The 20,866-nt window shown below is 50.1% G+C and overlaps 7 protein-coding genes across 7 annotated transcripts, besides 2 other annotated features; 6 read left to right on the top strand and 1 right to left on the bottom strand.

Moving 5' to 3' along the window:
* Positions 1–806: 806 nt before the first annotated feature.
* FPSE_09290 (uncharacterized protein) lies at positions 807–2,000 on the top strand (the record flags this gene model as incomplete). The annotated part of the gene is made up of 4 exons (XM_009262407.1): positions 807–907; positions 969–1,516; positions 1,569–1,806; positions 1,865–2,000. The coding sequence occupies 4 exons, from the start codon at positions 807–809 to the stop codon at positions 1,998–2,000; spliced, it is 1,023 nt and encodes a 340-aa protein (XP_009260682.1).
* Positions 2,001–2,676: 676 nt separating this feature from the next.
* On the top strand, positions 2,677–3,053 carry FPSE_09289 (uncharacterized protein; the record flags this gene model as incomplete). Its single annotated transcript, XM_009262406.1, has 4 exons — positions 2,677–2,683; positions 2,745–2,796; positions 2,849–2,951; positions 3,018–3,053. The coding sequence occupies 4 exons, from the start codon at positions 2,677–2,679 to the stop codon at positions 3,051–3,053; spliced, it is 198 nt and encodes a 65-aa protein (XP_009260681.1).
* A 1,416-nt stretch (positions 3,054–4,469) lies between these two features.
* FPSE_09288 (uncharacterized protein) lies at positions 4,470–6,428 on the top strand (the record flags this gene model as incomplete). The annotated part of the gene is made up of 3 exons (XM_009262405.1): positions 4,470–4,980; positions 5,030–6,343; positions 6,400–6,428. 3 exons carry the CDS (start codon positions 4,470–4,472, stop codon positions 6,426–6,428), a joined length of 1,854 nt encoding a protein of 617 aa, XP_009260680.1.
* An 801-nt stretch (positions 6,429–7,229) lies between these two features.
* Positions 7,230–10,330, top strand: FPSE_09287 (uncharacterized protein; the record flags this gene model as incomplete). Its single annotated transcript, XM_009262404.1, has 7 exons — positions 7,230–7,246; positions 7,302–8,358; positions 8,407–9,217; positions 9,273–9,500; positions 9,547–9,861; positions 9,909–10,240; positions 10,286–10,330. 7 exons carry the CDS (start codon positions 7,230–7,232, stop codon positions 10,328–10,330), a joined length of 2,805 nt encoding a protein of 934 aa, XP_009260679.1.
* A 425-nt stretch (positions 10,331–10,755) lies between these two features.
* On the bottom strand, positions 10,756–12,285 carry FPSE_09286 (uncharacterized protein; the record flags this gene model as incomplete). Its single annotated transcript, XM_009262403.1, has 1 exon — positions 10,756–12,285. One exon carries the CDS (start codon positions 12,283–12,285, stop codon positions 10,756–10,758), a length of 1,530 nt encoding a protein of 509 aa, XP_009260678.1.
* A 2,964-nt stretch (positions 12,286–15,249) lies between these two features.
* On the top strand, positions 15,250–16,881 carry FPSE_09285 (uncharacterized protein; the record flags this gene model as incomplete). Its single annotated transcript, XM_009262402.1, has 1 exon — positions 15,250–16,881. One exon carries the CDS (start codon positions 15,250–15,252, stop codon positions 16,879–16,881), a length of 1,632 nt encoding a protein of 543 aa, XP_009260677.1.
* A 1,340-nt stretch (positions 16,882–18,221) lies between these two features.
* Positions 18,222–18,267: a microsatellite.
* Positions 18,268–18,269: 2 nt separating this feature from the next.
* On the top strand, positions 18,270–20,789 carry FPSE_09284 (uncharacterized protein; the record flags this gene model as incomplete). The annotated part of the gene is made up of 2 exons (XM_009262401.1): positions 18,270–20,366; positions 20,436–20,789. 2 exons carry the CDS (start codon positions 18,270–18,272, stop codon positions 20,787–20,789), a joined length of 2,451 nt encoding a protein of 816 aa, XP_009260676.1.
* Positions 18,599–18,627: a microsatellite.
* Positions 20,790–20,866: the final 77 nt, after the last annotated feature.

Here is a 20,866-nt window from a genome sequence, read left to right as displayed (position 1 = left end):
CGCCGTTGTATTATAACATGACCTCTTAATTCAAGGTAATTTTAATTCTCGTCAGTCTGAGTTGACAACCAAACACTCTCGTCAACGAACCCCGCGGTGGGGGCTGAAATAATGCGCCTGTCGCATTCTCCACTTGTATGATGGATGCTCTAGGCAATCAAGGTTGAATCGAGTCAGGTACGGTGAGTACTAGAGAAGACTACCAACACTGATCAACCACCTATGACATATCCGTAAATAATAGCATCTTTCCATCTTTGAAGAGGGACAGACCACTGTGCTGAGGGCGTCCATGGTTGTTAATGAGAAATATCTCTGAAAAGCACTCGCCAGTTCCAGTTTAAAGAAGGTCAAGTAAGACAGTAACCCTGTAGAAGCACGGAAGACATGGGTTGTTTCTACTTATATATCTATTATGCATATTCAGATGCTTGATATCATATGTCATGCTTGATAAATGTCATGATGCAAGTTACCACGTGCAGAGACAGATAGTTCAATACAACAAGAGGTAGCATTTGGAGTTCCGGGTAGGTAAACTGAGACTAACCGAGGTAGGTGCCGTGCCCTCCGAGTCAAATCACAGGCGGGGATTCAGTGAATCTGCCGAGACCGGTGGACTCGAACCTCGGCCCTGGACCGGTCGCAGGCCCGTTCAATCTTTTGATAACGGTATGATGCCCTGTTCAGGGCCCATGTAAAGGTCACGTCCGACCTTGCGACAAGACATCAGCATAGATATAGACATAGACCTAGGCCATAGTTTGTCTCTACTTGCTCTACAAGAACTTGACAATCATCGCATTATGGCTGCGCAATCGAAACCTGAGATTTCCCCCTGGGGTCGCGCCGTGGCTGGCGCTACAGGCGCTGTTCTGGCCAACGCGCTGGTCTATCCTCTTGACATGTAAGTCCTCATCTCCCATCTCCTGCTCAGTATATGCGCATGCTAACGATGGATAAAACAGTGTCAAGACTCGTCTCCAGGTTCAAATCAAGCCAGATCCTAGCAAAGAACCTTCCCCGACCGACGAACCACACTACACCTCGACATGGGATGCCATCTCGCGAATCGTTGCCGATGACGGTATCAAAGGTCTCTACGCCGGTATGAACGGTTCTTTGATCGGAGTTGCGTCAACCAACTTTGCCTACTTCTACTGGTACACCATTGTCAGAACGCTATATCTCAAGTCACGCAAGACAGACGCGAACCCTTCTACCGTCGTGGAGCTCGGTCTAGGTGCTATCGCAGGAGCCATTGCACAAGTCTTTACAATCCCTGTTGCAGTAGTTACCACGCGCCAGCAAACAGCCAGCAAATGTGATCGCAAAGGACTTATGGCCACAGCTCGGGAGGTCATCGATGGCCCAGATGGTGTATCAGGTCTTTGGCGAGGTCTCAAGGCCAGCCTGGTCCTTGTTGTGAACCCTGCCATTACTTACGGCGCGTACGAACGACTAAAGGAAGTGATGTACCCTGGCAAGGCTAGCCTGAGACCAGGCGAGGCATTCTGTGAGTCTGCAATCTGGAGTTTCTACCAGAACTAGACTAACCGTAATTTCAGTGTTGGGTGCTATGTCTAAAGCACTTGCGACGATCGCTACTCAGCCTTTGATCGTGGCCAAGGTTGGCCTTCAGTCAAAGCCACCTCCAGCTCGCAATGGCAAACCCTTTACCAGTTTCGTCGAGGTTATGAAGTTCATCATAGAACATGAGGGCATGCTGGGGCTGTTCAAAGGCATTGGCCCCCAGATTCTCAAGGGACTTCTCGTCCAGGGTATTTTGATGACAGCAAAGGAGAGGTAAGATGAGATGACTTCCGCTGAGAAACTGCCGTTGCTGACATATTTATGCTCGTAGGGTTGAGTTGATGTTTATCCTCCTGATTCGATATATCAAGTCCATTCAGCTCCGCAAAATCAGCCGGGCTGCCGAGAAGACTGCTGTGGCAGCAGCTGCTCACAGCGTTGCGGCACAGCCTGTGACAAGCACTTAGATTAGGGCAACAGCTGGTGAAGACTAATCACGACCAGTATTGCCGACTTTTGAGGAAGGGTTCTTGTAAAAGGAGGAATAGAAACGGATAGGTAGGTGTTTTTTGTTTGCACATTTCTCCAGTAATTAGCGTTGAATTCTTTACTGTGACCTTAGTAGTGATTGTGAGCTACGTCGAGGCTGCTCTTCCTACCTTGTTACATGACCATCTACCTAGAATTCTAAGGTTTCTCTACCAATATCAATAGAAGCCATGCAATCATTGATCTATCATCACACTTGTCGTTCCCATAAAGTGTAACACAGTAGTACTCACAGCGTGTGCTATCTTTGTTTGATGGCCGGTTTACCTACACAGCCCTATATTTGGGTGAGATATTCGGAGCAGCTGGTGAAATGCATCAGCATGTAGGTAGGTATGCAAGCAGAGCCGCTTGAAATAAAATAGTCACGGCAGCCCCTCATACCTGTACAGGTAAGGTTCCGTGATGTCGAGTGATACCTCACCAGTACGTACCTACCTCGACTAAAAGTGGAGACACAAAGCACGTGCAGGCTACCGGATTAGGTCTGGGCACCGCTCCTTCCCCCTCTAGGGCTTCCTCAGCGCACATTTTACCTTTCTCCTCGCAACTTCGTGATCCGTCTCCGTCGACACAGGGAATCAATCAGCAGCAATGGCGAGTACGTGGGAGCCTCAGAAAATAACGAGAAGAAGAATGAGAGGTCACTGACACTGCTGCAGAGTCAAAGAACAGCTCCCAGCACAACCAGTCGCGCAAGGCGCACAGGAACGGGTATTTAATACCGAAATTCATCAATGACGGGCGATCGCTAACTCGCGCGTAGAATCAAGAAGCCCAAGACTTCCCGTTACCCTTCTCTCAAGGGTACCGACCCCAAGTTCCGACGAAACCATCGACATGCTCTTCACGGCAACATGAAGGCCCTGGTACGCCCGCACCTCCGATCAAAAACGATACCACGGATTTGAACAGCTGGCTAACAACCCTAACAGAAAGAGGCTAAGGAGGGCAAGCGCGAGGTCGTCTAAGCACCCGGCAAAGGAATATTGAGGCGTCAATTTGGAGCATTCGCATTGCTCGGTTACGGCATACACACGATAGAACCTGCGCAAATGAACGATGGAAATACCATACGATTAGCCCGACCAAAAAAGGTGGTGGATGTCGATACGTACGTCTCGGCGAACGATGCTGTGACGGTCCCGAGTAAAGCATGTTGCTTGGTTTCCAGGAACATGAGGTAGAATACCGAAAACTACTGCCTGAATTCCAAGCTGCAAGTCCCAGTTCTACAAGTATATTTGTTGGTGAAGTGCTGTTTGTGTTTGTGCCTTTCCTGTATCATGGCACGTATGGCGATTCATTGGATTGGGTTCAGCCATGTGATGCCCTAGTGAAATCATCTCGCTGGTGCGACAGCAACTGGTGTTGTGTTCGCCTTTACACAAGTCAGCGCTATTACAGGAGCTGTAACACGAATTGACTTGATGAAATTCTTCCTAAAAAGTCAACATTAGACTTCAAAAATCGAAATATCTTTGTTGTCAGTTTAATTCCATAATTACCAGCGTTTCTGGTCGACAGGCCGTAAGAGGTAGTACATCAATCTATCTGCTTGTTTGATGCTATCTCAAATGCTATCTATCATATATACCTACGGGAAATTATCTCTATGCACCTAGGAAGTGCCTATGTAAGTGTCTACAGATAACAAACAGCTACTAGCCAGCTGCTTCTTCTACTAAATTGTTCCATGTCATTGCAACTGCAAGCTCCCATCCTACGACGCTTTTGCCACCATAAACCCTCGAGCGCCTCAGGCAACTGTGTATTATCGATGTAAATCCGATCATAAAGACAAGGATTAATGGTCTTTTTTCCATCGCTGATAGGCTTGTGGGCCCTTTACGGTGGGTGGTCCCATTTGGGTAAGCCCAGGGGCTGAGGCCTTCGCTGTGAAGAGAGGAACACGAATCCTAACTTTTGCTCACGACCATCCCACTGTCCTTTGACGAGTTCATCGCTAAAGGACGACGGTCCGTTACTTTATACAACGGCGGGATTTAATCAGGAATACTGTGGCCTGCCTGGAAGCAGACTTCGTCCTTTCTTTGCCCACCAACTTACTATACCTTTGTATACTCGGTACGACTGTCCCCTTCCCACCCCTCCCGCCGTTGCTTTCTCCAAGTCGTCGTCGTCTGATGGAATGGAATAAACCTTCCATTCAATCCCTATTTACGAACGTCGTCTAACAAATCTGCAGCGCTGTCCATCGCCTGGCTAATGTTCTAAATTTCTTGCCTTGCTTGAAGTCTAAGCTCCTTTGAGGTCAGCCGGTCACTGCAGGAGTCGACAGACGATTCTTGTCACGTTTTATCATATTCCGCGCGCTTTGCCCTTACGACCTTATTAACTTTAACCTACCCCCGATAATGCACAACATGTCTGGAAACCACGTCATCGGAAACAGGAATAGCACTCCCGAGGCTAACAACACCTCGACCTTGCGACCGCCTTCTTCGAGAGCTATTGGCTCCGGACACTCACTTCGCGCCTCAGCCGACATGGCATCACTCACTGGCCCTTCTCCGTCCAGCCGCATTCGACCGTCTTCAGACTTTTACGGTCAGGCTCAGCAGAATCTTGGCCCGAACAATGCCGAGTCAGACTCTCAGGACAAAATTGCTCAGCAATGGATTGCCGACATCGATCAGTACGAGACGACACTGGAGGAGATGGCTGCCGCGACCCTCGATCAGGATTTCAAGGACGAGCTCAGCGCCATCGAGCAATGGTTCCGTGTCCTGAGCGAGGCCGAGCGTACTGCTGCCTTGTATGCTTTGCTGCAACAGACAACCCAAGTCCAAATTCGCTTCTTCATCCAGGTGCTCCAACAGATGGGCAAGAATCATCCGCTATCAGGGGTCCTCTCTCCTGCTAGTTTCGACAAAGGTATGAAAGATACCAAATCGAACTTGCATCATGTCTAACACAACCGCAGATCCCATGTCCAACCGTCTTAGTGATGCTATGAACAAACTGAATGTCGACTCTGCCCGCAACTCCATGGCGCGGAGCTCGGTCATCGCCCCATCGACCAAACGACACTCCGGACTCGATCCCACAACCATCAGTGCCATGTTCCCCGACGCCGCAGCTGCTATCGCGACCGAGAAGGCCAAATTCACCCAGCAGACTGGAAACCCACCTTCATCGAACCGCAACAGCATCGCTCTGGATCATCGATCATCCATGGCTGCCCCTTCCATCAGTGCGCCCCAGGATGGTCGTGATGCCGGGCCTGCTGGTTCGTCGCCTTGGAACAGTGGCGGGAACGGAGACACCTCTGCCAAAGCATCGTCTAGCCAGACACCAATGGGCCAATTCGTGCAGCCAACACCTTCAGGTGGTCTTCGATCACCCCGTCCCCAGTTGTCGAGCAACAATACGATCCAGCAAACAACCCTCAATGCCCCTGATAAAACTCCTGCAGATCTGCCTTTGCTATCACCCTACAACGCTGGCAGCGGTAACTGGGCTTCCATGGTCAACACACCAATGACCAGTACTTTCAATGCAGCTGCCACTGGTGGCAACCAAGCTGACATGGTTGCTAATGCCACAGCCATGAAGCTTGCGGCCCTGTCGACAGTCAACAACCGGTTCGCGCTTGACGATGTACGAAAGTATCGTCGTGCTAGATCCAATGACGGAACACCGGGTCAAAACCCTGTGCCTACTGGTCCCCAGCCTGGCATCAATATGCCGAATGCTAATGTAGTCATGATTAACGAGCATGGACAAGTACTCAGCCGGGAGCAGATCATGGCTCTACAAGCGCAGCAGAGCCTCGGTATGGGTGGCCAGCGTTCTCGTCCCAGCTCTCCTGGGCTCGCCATGCAACCTGGCCTTGCTCACATGGCCCCTTTCACCTCACCGCAAAACAATGGCTTCCTGAGCGCATATGATGTGTCATCGCCACTGTTGAGCGCTGGCATGCAATCTGTCAACATGGGTAGCCTTGGTATGGGAGGCCATGAGGGTTATCTGTCAGACCATTCTGACATGGTCCGTGGACGATCTCCCCGTGGGCGTCGAGGCAGCTCGAAGCCCCCGGAGGATCCTACCGACCCAACCCTTCTACAGGACATCCCTAGCTGGCTGCGAAGTCTTCGTCTTCACAAATACACCGACAATCTCAAGGACATGAAGTGGACGGATCTCATTGAGCTAGACGACAAGGCCCTTGAGGAGCGCGGCGTGAACGCTCTCGGTGCGCGCCGAAAGATGCTCAAGGTCTTCGAGCAGGTCAAGGGTAAGCTTTTGAAATAATCTGTTGTCTAACAACAAGATATACTAACTTCCTCACAGAAGCCAAAGCCGATGGAAAACTGGGCTAGAAACACCGTGACCGGGCATGCACACATAGAGACCTTCAAAAGTGGATTGTGGGGTGGTTTGTTTTCTTTCAGATGGTGCTGTATTTCTTTCAAGTTCTTGGCTTGTTCGTCTTTGTAACTCAGGAAGACCATGGTCAACCTGCGCAACGTAGACCAATAGTCGAGCGTGAGAACAAAGAGTTATCGCGACGTGATGAGTTGATAGTAACGTCTTGTGTCTTATTTGCAATAAACTGTTTATTTATTCCAGCATCCACTTGCAAAACCCGTGAACTTTCAGATGCTGCTACGAGTTCCTGATTTAGGCTGACGGCACCTGTTTCATAATGTACATAGATGGACCTTGTAGACCCTTGATTACGAGCCTTGGGCTAAACGGCTCAAGTAACAAGAGACGAGCAATCGGGTACCTGGGCGCCGATCCTACTGGGGACTCTGAGGTAAAAAGCTACCTAACATCGGATGACTATGCAAGCATTGAAGTAAGGTTCCACTGTGAAACAAACTCTATTGTAAAAAGGAAAGCGCATCTTCACCAATGTTCCACGGAAGTTCTCAGACATCCCATCAAAATATCCCTTGTAATTCACGCCACTCGTTACAGGTATTCATTATCGGAGAAAGATTATGGGTCTGGCGCAGACTGGCGAAGCACGTGACCAGTGACTGAGCCACAAGACATGCGCCACGTCTTAACACCAATCGTTCATACCCATCGCCGACTTCAAATCAACAGCATCAACAATACAGCTTCGTCGGAATTTCAAAATACCGATATGCAATATGTCAGGGGATGTAAATATGGATATGATGGAAAGGTTAGTATTCCTGGTTTTCATGAATGGCAAGAAATCACATACTGATTTGAGATAGGCAACACGAGAATACTTCTGATGCAGACTCTGACTTGGAGGAGTTGGAGGATGATATTGCCAAATTTGACCAGACTGTGAGGAACTTTATAAATGAGCAACGCGACGAAGTTGTCCCGCCCTCGGCAAATCGCTCTGGTCTACGTGGGAAGGGAACTCGAGGCCCGCGAAAAGCAGCCAAACCTAGAGGCGACATCACAGCGCGACTGTCAAAGGTGAATCAAGCTTTCTTGAGTGGTGACTACTCGCTAGCGCTGGACCTTGTATTTGAAGTCATCAGAATCAATGCAGAAACACATCAAGCATGGACAACCTTGGCTTCCATCTTTGGCGAACAGGGCGATATGAGCAAGTCGCTATCCGCAATGGTTTACGCTGCCCACCTTCGCCCTAAAGATGTCAACGGATGGCTCCGGTGTGCATCATTCGCATTGGAGAATACTAGCGACGATGAGGCCGGAAATCTCAATACCGCAAGACTTTGTTATTCTGCCGCGCTACGCGCTGACCACACAAACCTGGACGCAAGATTAGGCAAGGGTCTGGTCTGTCACAGGCAAGGTCATCTTGCTGCTGCTATTTCCGACTATAAGGTTGTGTTGAAGCATCGTCCTTACGACCTTGAAATTGTCAGAAAGCTTGCAGAAGCCTGCGTTGATAACAAACAAGCAGAAGCAGCTGTTCCGAGCGCAATCGCAGCCTACAAGCGTTTCTTTGACCACGAGAAGAAAGAAACCAGCCTCGAGAGGATAGAGTCACCGTGGACTGATATCGGAATTTACGTGGAGTTGTTTGCTTCAACCGGCCGTTATCAGGATGCCATCCAAGAGGCGAAGGCGCTGGCTAGATGGGTTCTGGGACGAGAGTCCGAGGAGTACTGGAATAATTGGCACTCCGATGACCGTGAGTGGGACATGGATGATGAAAGACGAGCAGGTGTTCCAGAATTCAGAGCTGGGCTCTGGAGCACCGACATGTATGGCCGGTCATTTCCTTTGGACCTTCGTGCCCGTCTGGCGATTTACAGATTTCGACTTGGGGATGAGGAAGAAGCCATGGTAAGCAGCCAGAGCGTTACAAACGAAGCCATACTAATAATACGATAGAAACACCTGTGGTGGTTTGATCCTGAGTCCGTCATTACGAGAGATTTCGCCAACGAGTTTCCCTTCTTGACTTTTGATCTTGCAGAGGAATTGGCTCATCGTGGTCACACCCCATTGGCGATCTCGTACTACCACGTACTTCGCGACTTACCCGGCGATGTTGATGCAACAATCCTCCTGCAGCTAGGACGATGTCATTCTGCTATTGGCGAGAATGCAACCGCCGAGGAGTATTTTCTGGCTGCGATTGATGCTGATGAAGACAACATTGATGCGCGTATCGAACTGGCCAACATGTATGAAAAAGCAAGAGAGGAAGAAGAGGCTCTTATCTTGGCAGCTGAAGCAATGGCTCTTCGAGAGATCCGGGACCGGGATCACAACAATGAAAGCGGCCAAGACTCAAGCACGGCAACTGAACAGCCCAGCCGCCGAGCTCCACGACGAACCCAAGCTGTTCCTCGAAGGACAGATGCTTTTGGAAAGCGGCTCATTACGAGACGCTACCGACCAAAGCGATTAGCTGGTGCAGAAAAACGACGACAAGAGGAACAGGCGCGTGCCGTAAAGTTGGCAGAACAGTACGAGATTGTCCAAGATCTCCGGCAAAAGATTAAAGGGGGTTGTCAAGATTTGGTTCCAGAGTGGATGGCGTCTTCAAAAGAACTTGTGGACGACTTCCGATCAATCAAGAAATTCTATACTTGGGATAAGTATTTGCATTTCTTAGGACCAAAGAATCACACGCAACAGCAAGAAGCAGGCCAACCACAGAACGAATTGTCTCAGATGTACGAGAGATTAGCGAGAAGTAAGTGTGCTGAACCCTCAGGATATATCACGTACTGACTTTGAAATTTGAACAGCCCTCGCACCTCAACCAGACAACGGAAATGGAGAAGCAGGTTCTTCAGATCTCGAGAGCCATCGAGGTATTTCATTCAACAACTGGCTCGATCTATTTCTTGATTATGCCATCGGTCTCGCTATCGCACATCGGCGGGACGAAGCTTATCAAGTGTGTGAGGCTGCTCGAGATTCAACTGCATTCCAAGCTCCGGAGCACGGGTTTATCATTCATATTGCATGGAGTGGTAAGTAAATAGTGCTACAACGTTTCAAGGATACTAACTTTTGTAGTTTGTGCTATTTACACAAGCGATGAGGAAAAGTGTATCGCAACTGCTCGCCAGCTTATGCGGGATGGTGCAACCTCTGATTCGTACCGCATGTTTGCTCTCGTATCAAACTTATGCCAATCTCCTGTGTCCTGGTACACATCAGGACCGGCGCAAAAGTACATTCTCCGTCAGATCAAAGCCATGGATGAAGCCTATGGCGAAAGCGAGTCCAACGAAGATTTGACCAAGAAGAAAGAGCCATCGCTGGATGCCTGCGTGCTGATGCTATACGGGCATATTCTGTTTACTTCAACAAGTTATACGTATGCTCTAGGTAAGTAACTGTGCCTGTCCCAGCGTACCTCGACTAACATTTCGTAGGATACTTTCTCCGATCTCGGGCTTTGGATCCCGACAATCCCATGGTGAATCTAAGCCTTGGTCTGGCGTATGTTCACTATGGATTGAAACGCCAATCAACTAATCGTCAGTACCTACTGCTGCAGGGCCAGTCATTCTTGTCGCGTTATGCCGAACTAGGCTCCTCAGGCTCTGTCCAAGACAGCAGTCAAAACAAGGCAGAGGCTTACTACAACTTGGGTCGCCTTTACCAGCTTCTTGGTATAAACTACCTAGCTCTAGAGTACTACTCAAGAGCAAAGAAGGTATTGCAGAGTCACAGGGGGCACGCAGACGCTCTAGGGGGACTTGAGGTAATGATAACAAGTAATGAACATGTGTTACTGGTGATTAATCAGAACAACAAGGCATTGCCTTTGTTAAAAGGAAGGATCAAGCTATAGTTATGAGGAGGCTATTATCAGAATACCCAGAATAGTTAGTTTAAAAGTAATGGAGGTAGGCTAGTAGGCTATGTGTAAAATACCAACCCTACCTGGAACCAGTCACATAGCCAGAATGTTATCTTGTATTTCTGTTTGATAGACTGTTAATCCACTGTTAATTCCGCCAAACTCTTCTCATCTTTGAGTAATGACAAAGGATATAACGTCTCTGAACCGTGGGACTGTTGTCATTCTCGCATATGCGCTGCCTCGAACTATCACCTGGAGTGGTAGAGTATAGCTTACCGATAGACAGACAACGAAGGCCAGGCACCGCAATGGGTTATCTGCAATCTACATAGTATAAATGTCAAGCACATGATATCTTCCCTTTGTTGGAACGCGAAAGTAGGTATCATTTTAAAGTAACATATGCTATCATTCTATAATTTGGAGAAAACACCCTTGCAGGCTCCCCTACCCAGCTGGATCAATGTGCTCTTTGTCCTCATATAGGCTGAGATGCCCTCATGGCCGTTCTCCAAGCCTATGCCACTCATCTTCCAGCCTCCAACAGGCATCTCCGCGGGAGATTCGCCCCAAGTGTTAATCCAGGTAATACCAGCGTCGAGCTTTTGAACGACTTCATGTGCCAAGCCGACGTCAGAAGAGACAACACCAGCAGCAAGTCCCATTGGGGTATCGTTAGCTCGGGCGATGAGGTCTGATAGCCACTCTTGGCGGGGGCGTCCCTGTGTCTTATAAGGCATAATGCACATAACTGGACCAAAGATCTCCTCTCTCGTCACGCGCATGTCGTCAGTGCAGTTGGTAAAGACAACGGGGTGAACCCAAAAGCCGTCAGAAGTTGGCTGTGGCATGCTGGCCTCTTGAGAACCATCGAATAGAACCTTGGCCTTGTCCACTGTGCGACCGTGTTGAATGTACATTTTGACCTTCTCCTGTTGTGCGGCGCTCACCATGGGACCGAAGTTGGTCTCGGTCTTTCGTGGCAGACCCATGCGGATTCCCTCTCGACATCGCTGGACAATGGCTTCCTCCACTTGGGAGAGAAGCGTGTCTGGGACAAACACACGGGTTCCGTTGGTGCACACTTGACCGGTGGAGAAGAAGTTGGCGACCATGGCGGTGTCGGCCGCGTCCTCGACGTCGGCATCAGGCAGAATAACGAGCGGGCTCTTTCCTCCCAGCTCCATAGTAACACCCTTCATATCTGTGACTGCTTGGCTGGCAACCTTGCTGCCTGTGCTTACTTGACCAGTGAAGCTCACCTTGGCAATGCCACTATGAGCCACGAGGGGTGCACCTACGGCGATACCATCGCCGTATACAACGTTGAACACTCCTGGAGGGACACCAGCCTCAATGTAGATTTGGGCGAGTGTTTCAGCATGAAGGGGTGTGACCTCACTGGGCTTGTAGACCATACAGTTACCAGCAGCCAGGCATGGCGCTGACTTCCAGAGAGCGATCTGAATGGGATAATTCCAAGCACCAATGCCAGCGCAAACGCCTAGGGGCTCATGGGTTGTGAGGACAAAGGCGTCCGGGCGAAGACGAGTGTTTTGGCCAGGAAAGCTGCCTGCGGCCATGTGTGCGTAGTACTCGAGAACGTCGGCGCCGGTTACAACGTCTACGGTCGACGTCTCTGACCAAGGCTTGCCAGTATCCAGCGTCTCGGTCAATGCAAGCTCATCATTGCGCTTGCGTAGGATAGAGGCTGCCTTGAGGAGAATGGCAGCACGTTGAGGAGCTGGAGTTTGGGACCAGGCAGGGAACGCAGCTTGGGCAGCTGCGACTGTCTGGTTGAGTTGTTTTGGGGTGGTGGTGTAGATAGTTGCAAGGGGTTTTGCGTTGCTTGGATCGACCGATACAAAAGTATTGGCTTTTGACGATGAATCGGGCTGAGGTCGTCCCGAGTGGAAAGTGTGAATATCGGATGGGAACGTCATTGTAGCTTAATTTGAGTGAGTAAGATGGAAGTAAGATCACGGAACCAAGTAGAGAGGAAGAAAGATATGAGATCAATCACAGTAACAGTAAGGCAAGTAAGATCAGAAGGGTATGAAGGTACTCTGAATCGTCTGGATCTGGATCTGAACGTGCTATTGTAGTATGTGGGGATGGGTGTAAGTGAGATAATAAAGGCTGTAGGGATGATAGCAGGTGCAAACATGCAAGTGCCGTCAAGACCCGCTATTAACTGATGCCGGGTACCTTCCTCATCTAGAAAGCTACAATGACGTGGGCCCGAGTCATACTGTGAAAACACGGTAGAGCTGATTAGCCAATGAGAATACAGCCGAGTATCGTGAGCAGTACTGTGCAACGGTTTCTACCTATTCAACCAACATGACAGACGAAGGGCAGCACAAAAGAGTAGGACAATACCTTCGTTTCCATTCTAGTAACGGTCTTGTAACAGTTGTTTTTGCGTTTATGGCGCCTTGTGCAACGTGAAAAGATGGTCAACTCTGGAGTCTGGATACTTACTACTATGCAAGCAGACGTAGCAGATAGAAAGAGCATGACTCGAGCAATGCTTGAAACATGTTTATGAGTTGCAAAGACCAACCACCTAGGATAGTGTCGCGAATCCTCTGAGGACGGAGTGGGCGAGTGTATTACTGCGCGATGAGAATACAGATTATCAGACCACCAACTAGGTATCTACATTGTATTGTGTGTAGTCGTCGCTGTGCAGAAAAACTGGAGGAGAAATCTCTACTGCGAATGACAGTTCAAACACAGCAAAAAGAGCCCAGTTCTCAGCTCGCTTGCAAAGATTATCCATCCAGACTGTCAGAGTCTAGAGTCTAGACATTGCCGAACAACGCCAAGGCTGAGTGGCTGCAGAGTGGATATCTTGTGGGTATGTTCACGTCATTGTCGAGGTAGCTACAGGTAGCTATAGGCGACTAAGGTAGGCTGGCAGTACCACACCACACCTGGAGCTTCGTTCAGCCCGAGCTTCTGAACCTTTTATCTTTACAAGACAGTGTCATTTGCCATTGATGAATTAGCTCCAAAGACTTTGTTATGATGGCGATAATGAGCACGATCCCATTCCATCACTCGTATTACCCTTAAAACCTACAGCTCTCTCACATTGGTCCTACTGCCCGGATATACCGGATGAAGCATGTGAGCAGGAGAGAAAAAATAGAAGAAGGAAAAGAAACGACCAAGGGACCGATAAACTCTGCGGAGCGCACTGTTTAGTCTAAGTATCCAATCACCCATAGCTCAAATTCGATCTTTGGAGAATATCGATCTGACGGGCATATGCTACCCCAACCACGCTTTACCTAATTAGTATGCTAAGCAACACTTCAAACTTGGCATCCTCCTCCACGGCACATAGCAGGGATGGCTATGTATGGGGTTTTAGTGGTGAACCGAACCGTCCCTGCAGATAATGGGTACCTACCTGTCGTCTGTACATGTACGGTAACCAACATGGTGGGATTCAAGCGAATTTTTATTGATAACGATGGACGCACGAAACCAGAACAGGAACTTGTCGTGCATTTATTCGGAAAGCTGACAGTATTATCGGCACCGGTAACCGAGGCCATGCATCCGTCCGTGATTGTGCTGGGCCGTCTGTCCGTATCTTGAGGGATTCAAAGGGTGAGAGTATGTTGGTACCTTTGTTATGCCTGGTGAAGATGGAATATGTTAGTACCTAGGTAGTCAAGTCCCTACTAACCTGGTATGAGAAGAAAGGGTTGGCTGGGGAAGAAAAAAGTCAATTCATCCTTTACCTACCGCAGTTACCTTGAAGCGGTACATGCGGCAAACAGGGAAAAATTGGGACTCAGTCGGCGCCTTCCTTGCCTGCCTGCTGTGATCCGGATCCGGGTCCCCATTTCTCTACTCCATTTCTCGCCGTCAGAACGGCCCCACCTTGAACCGTTCAACCCAGCAACTCTCAGATAAACGCTTGCAAAAGTCAACGCTCGTGTCGCGGCTGAGGCGTCAGGACAGTATGAGTGTCGAATAGAGTGCAGCGACAGAGTTTTTTCAGCGAATGACCGTTCCCCGATATGTGTTGTCAGATTGTGCAGAGCTATCAGGGACTGACCTGACAGGGCAAATTAACTTTTAGGAAACAAGCTATTTACCACCAAGATAGGTAGGTAATCACCCTGTCCTGTCTGCCCTATCAGTTCCTACGCGACAGTAAGACAATTGATCCAAAGACAAATACACCACGTCATACGGATTACGGACATTACAGGATTATAACTTCGGTATCACCAAATACAGATTCCCGAAGTCGGTGAAGACCGCAGAACATGTTTTCATCTTTGACGGTATATTTTTTTTGGCCCGTTTTCACCGGCCAAGACCCCGCTGCGGCTAGCCTCGTTCCTGTAACTTTGATGGCCAAACCAGCTTTCTCCCTGGACTCGCTACGTTAGTTCGTCCTCGCCGTCGCCGTTCGCCTTCTTGCTGGCTGAGGTAGTGTTTTTGATCCACCCACCACACGAGCCTTGCTGCATAGCCGTGTGCTCGTCCCTCGAACCAATCAACATCATGTCTCGCCCACCAGACGCTACTTTGTGCAGCCATGAGAGTACATCGAGTCCTGGCTTGGCACCATGTAGCCAAAACCAATTGACACTGTATACAGTCCCCGAGATCCCTTTCGCGATCTGGGGCCCCACCTACACCTGATGGTCGTCCATTTCAAAAACATGTTGATCGCCTCGACTCTCGACTACAAGAGCTCTACCTTTTCTAGTCTTGAGTCGTATCTCATTCCTCTTCAGCTCCTCTTTCTCAACTTCATTCGATACCCCTTTCCTGCTTGAGTTGAGTCCTCATCTTGGATACACCTTCATTAAACATCCATCCTACACTATACCTACCTACCACCTGCCTTACATCTACTTATACCAACCTTCAACATGACTACCGAGTTTCTTCCCGCTTCCGCCAGCTCTGCTTACGATTACATTATCGTGGGCGGTGGCACAGCTGGTTGTGTCCTGGCCTCTCGTCTCTCTGCTTACCTCCCTGAACGCAAGGTCCTTGTCATCGAGGGTGGTCCCTCAGACTTCGGTCTTAACAATGTTCTTAACCTTCGAGAGTGGTTGTCTCTCCTCGGTGGTGACCTCGATTACGACTACCCCACAACTGAGCAGCCTAATGGCAACAGCCATATCCGACACTCACGGGCCAAGGTCCTCGGTGGTTGCTCTTCGCACAACACCCTGATCTCTTTCCGTCCCTTCCGCCACGATATGGACCGCTGGGTCGCCAAGGGCTGCAAGGGATGGGACTTCGAAACCGTCATGCGCAGTGTCGACAACTTGCGCAACCAGCTGAACCCCGTCCACCCCCGTCACCGTAACCAGTTGACCAAGGACTGGGTCAAGGCTTGCTCCGAGGCCATGGGCATTCCCATCATCCACGACTTTAACCACGAGATCTCAGAGAAGGGCCAATTGACCCAGGGTGCCGGCTTCTTCTCCGTCTCTTACAACCCCGACACCGGCCACCGCAGCAGTGCTTCCGTCGCTTATATCCACCCTATCCTCCGAGGCGATGAGCGACGCCCCAACCTGACGGTTCTTACCGAGGCCCATGTCTCCAAGGTCCTTGTCGAGAACGATGTCGCTACAGGCATCAACATTACCTTGAAGTCCGGCGAGAAGCACACTCTCCATGCTCGCAAGGAGACTATCCTTTGCGCCGGTGCCGTCGATACACCTAGACTCCTCCTTCACTCTGGTATTGGCCCCAAGGCTCAGCTTGAGTCTCTCAACATTCCCGTTGTCAAGGACATCCCCGGTGTTGGTGAGAACCTTCTCGATCACCCCGAGACCATCATCATGTGGGAGCTGAACAAGGCTGTCCCTGCCAACCAGACCACCATGGACTCTGATGCAGGTATCTTCCTTCGACGTGAGCCTAAGAATGCCGCCGGCAACGACGGTGATGCTGCCGATGTCATGATGCACTGCTACCAGATACCCTTCCACCTCAACACAGAGCGTCTTGGATACCCCAAGGTCAAGGATGGTTACGCTTTCTGCATGACACCCAACATTCCTCGTCCTCGCTCTCGTGGTCGCATCTACTTGACCTCTGCTGACCCTACTGTCAAGCCCGCTCTTGACTTCCGCTACTTCACCGATCCCGAGGGTTACGATGCGGCTACTCTTGTTCATGGTATCAAGGCCGCTCGTAAGATCGCCCAGCAGAGCCCCTTCAAGGAATGGCTCAAGCAGGAGGTTGCCCCTGGCCCCAAGATTGAGACCGACGAGGAGATTAGCGAGTATGCCCGTCGCGTCGCCCACACTGTCTACCACCCTGCCGGTACCACCAAGATGGGTGATACCGAGCGGGATGAGATGGCTGTTGTCAACCCTGAGCTCAAGGTTCGCGGCATCAATAAGCTCCGAATTGTCGATGCCGGTATCTTCCCCGAGATGCCTACTATCAACCCCATGGTGACGGTGCTTGCTTGCGGTGAGCGGGCTGCTGAGCTCATTGCCGCAGAGGACGGCTGGAAGCCCAAGCACTCCCGCCTGTAAAGCGTTTCGGATGGTTTCCTGATCCTCCGTGAGCGACCTGGCTTGAGGGAGTTATTGTTATGGATATCTGTATGATTAAATGATTAGCGTATGATTGCATTCTCGTAGCGAGTATAGTATTGCTGCCGCACATAGGTAGTTGGAACAAAAATAAAACAATCCAAACCAATTCTGTCACTTTTCGGGAGTATTGGGCCCGATTTGCCGCAACTGTGCCCACTGTTTCGGATTGGTGTCGGGTTGACATTGTCCGACTTGCCCAGCTTCTGGACTGCTTCAGTTAAACAGGCACAGCGGGCCGGCCGCTTTCCACCACTTAATTAATTCTGCCGAAAGTCTCAGCTTGCTGTGTCTGTCCCAATGGACGCTCCAACAAGCGCCAGAGATTAGCCGTAGTGGTTGACTCGATATGGATAATGTGAATCTATTTGCCATTGATGAGATTGAAGATGCATACTGATATTGACATATTCAACGCCAATACTAATGGGGGAATCCGAAATTCCTGGGTGTTACATTCTTTGCAAGGTTTTGTTTGATTGCTTTTCCGCATCATGTTCCCGGTGGTTGATCCATCTGAAATACCATAGTAATGATGATGGATAAGCTATGTGGCAACATGTCACATGAGGGGCATGGATTATTGATTATAGTATCTAACGTTAAATGGTATATAGACAATTAACTCAAGTCTGATAATCAACCTCAGCCCGATTTTTATCATGCAAGTTGCCCCTTCACAAGTCTCATGTGGCCATTTCTTTTGTTCTCTGGCATCTCGGTCACCAGTAGACGGACGATGGCCCGTAGAGCCGTGCACCCATCACTTGCTCCAAATGGAAAAGTGTGGGGTATTGCCGGGGTTTCGGGACGGAACGTTGAGCAAGAAGAGAATGGTTCGACGGATGACAGGCCCGAACTGCGCGCTGTAAGACCCATTCGTAGTTTGCTGGCAGGGACCCTCTACTCCTCCATGGGGAATATCGACAGATTCTCCTCCGGGACGATTGATGAGACGAGATGGTCTTAGCAGAGCCCCGGTCCGGCCAGCCGCCTGCTAAAAAGCTCACTCAGTAGCAGAATGTAGGGCTAGTTTATAGAAGAACCGTTGCGAGCTTTGTGATGGTTTCCTTTGCTCTGGTCTTTGCTTTCGAAACTTTACTTTGATGAACAAGTTAATTCAACGCACCTCTTCGTACATATGGCTGCGACACACGGTTTACAGTGCATTTTCGTTTTCTTTTTGAACTATTAACAAAGGCTCGGTATAGCACAGCGTTGACTTGAATCTTGAATCTTGAATCTTGAATCCGCTGTCAGCACCTGCAACCAACACCACGACACAACGCGGTGCTACACAACGCAACGCAATTCAACTCAACGCAAATATGGCTACACCAACAGTCGATCTACCGCCGACCTGTGAAGAAGAGGTCTCCGCGCCCATGCTGGATCATGCTCAAGGCTTGGTATCGGCGATTGGAGTAGCAGCTGTGGCAGCTGTGGCGGTAGGAGATGGCCTCACAAGTGGACTCGGATATACCAAGTCAAAAGCTTTCCAGGGTCACATGGGGCAAGAGGATGGCCAGATCTATCAAGTAGAACATCAGGATGCACGAGAGGCAAAACAACAAAGGAGCCTAAGAGAAGCGCAGGAGAAGTGGGATGCTGCAACCATGGGAGCGGCAACAAGGGTCGAAACAGTTATAGCGGCGGAAGGAGTAGGAGGAGGCGGAGGAGGAGGAGAGCCAGAAGATGGAGGAGGGCCTGAAGGGGTGCACCTTCCGCCTAGAAAAGGCGCTGATGCGGCAGGTCAACAGGTCAGAGCTGCTCTTTCCCGCACCCGCCTTGGCCGTTCGAACCCCTCCATCTCCAGCTCCGGTTCCAGCTCCAACTCCAACTCCAGTTCAGGCGCATCTTCATACAACACCAACGCCACCACCACTTCAGCTGCTGCAGCTTCGCAGAACAACGCCTTGAACTTTACACAAACTGGTCGCATTACAAAATCTCGCCATCGCGCCTCTCTTTCAGCCCCGATCGCGGCCTCACTAGTGACCGCTGCCATTACAGAAAGTGCCAGGTTATCCTACGAGGCAAAGCTCACTGCGGCCCTCGCTGCAAGTATACCTGGCAAGATGGTCGGCAGCCATTCGAGCACGACAACTACGGCTTTGCCCTCACTAAAAGCCAACGGCTTGTCATCGATGTCACCAACTCCCAGGACAAACAGCTCAACACCAACTATAAGCAATTCTTCCATTGACAAAGACCAACCTGTAATTTCCTTCTGGGGTCCTGAACCTATCGCTCTCCCCTCACGTTTTGCACGCATCAAGCAGAACCTCATTCGCGGTCACGAGGCCGAGCTCGAAGCTAGCTGGGCTCGTCTCATTACTGCGCTGCGCAAAGAGGTTAGTCATATAGAAGATCTTGGCGCCCACCTTATTCCCTCAATCGAATTTGGCGATCTTGATGACTCTGTTCAGACTGCCCGTTTCGGGCATGATCTGAGGCGCTATGGTGTTGGAGTCGTCCGCAAGGTTGTTCCCAGAGCAGATACCGATACTGCAGTCCGCGAGACGGTCGATTATCTTGATAGCAAACGGCATGTGAAAGCGAAAGCATTGCAGCAACATGACCCTGCATGCTTCGACTTCTTCTGGACTCCCGCGCAAGTCCGTTCGAGAGCGCACCCTAACGTTCTGAGCGCCCAACGCTTTATGATGGGTCTCTGGGAGACCAGCCCTGACGACCAACTTGTCACACGACTTCCTATTACCTACGTCGATCGCATACGTGTGCATGGGAATAGCGAGAACCAGTCTAACGGCCTCAATGTCCCACCTAATGAGCCGCCGCAATCCGCCAATGATTGGATACAAGCTTTACAATCCTCTGCAGGAATCACCGCCCAGGTCGATAACGGGTCCCTTGAACGCTGGGAGCCCGATGGGTACCAGCACGCGGGAACCTATAACCACATCTTCCATGGCAAATGGGAGGATTATGACCCATGGAAATGTACCAGCCGAACATCTGTGACTACTGACCTTTACAATGGTTACGGTGCTTGTACTATCTTCCGCATGTTCCAAGGAATCTTGGCCCTCTCAACCGTCGAGCCTGGGATGGTGCGTCTCTTGCCCTCACCCAAGCTTGCGACAGCTTACTACCTGCTTCGTCCATTCTTCACAACCAAGAACCCACCACCAGAGAATCGTTCCGGACCTGAATGGGAGGAATATCTTGCTCCCGAGAACTGGAAGTTGCAAACAGAGCCCGATTCCATTATTCATGGGGCAGTTCCCGGTCACGCACAGAGAATTACCGAAACTTGGCATCCTCATCTGCATCTAAGAAACAGCATGATCACGTTGCCAACTCTGCAGCCCGGCGACTACATATTCTGGCATCCGGATCTCCCGTACTACCTTTCCAGCAACAACTATGGTCTCAAAACACCCAGTGGCAGCAAGAGTGAGGTAAGCATGTTGGTGTACATACCGGCAGCTCCACTCACGCAAACAAATGCACTTTATCTTGCGCGACAGAGGAAAGCATTCCAAAGAGGCCACCCCGGACCTGACTTTGACTCCACCGGCAGAGGTATCGTCGAAGAAGATGCTGAAACTCGGCCCGGAGAAAAAGAAATCGCTGAAGTCGGGGGGCCATCCTCATTACAGGCCATGGGACTCGCTCCTTGGGAAGTCGCTGGCACTCGTTCTGGCACACCACCTCCTGAAAAGTCGAAGCCCAAGAGCGAGGTAGATTCTGAGATGGAGATTGATACCGATACAAAGAGTTCTACAAGCACACCGCCAAATTCTCGAGCTGAAGCGGAGGTTGTGCGTTTGGCCAACATTATCCTTTTCCCTGAAAGATCAATGCTGGGGTATTCTGTGTGAACAAGCAATAACTAGAGTATTGCTCTTAAGCCACATTAACCTTTTGGATACCTTTTCCCATTGCTTCTTTCAATCTC

Source organism: Fusarium pseudograminearum, chromosome 3 (genome assembly GCF_000303195.2).
Source record: "Fusarium pseudograminearum CS3096 chromosome 3, whole genome shotgun sequence".
Taxonomy (NCBI): Eukaryota; Fungi; Ascomycota; class Sordariomycetes; order Hypocreales; family Nectriaceae; genus Fusarium; species Fusarium pseudograminearum.
Note: the sequence above shows the minus strand (reverse complement) of the source record. Positions and strands in the feature narration are given on the sequence as shown.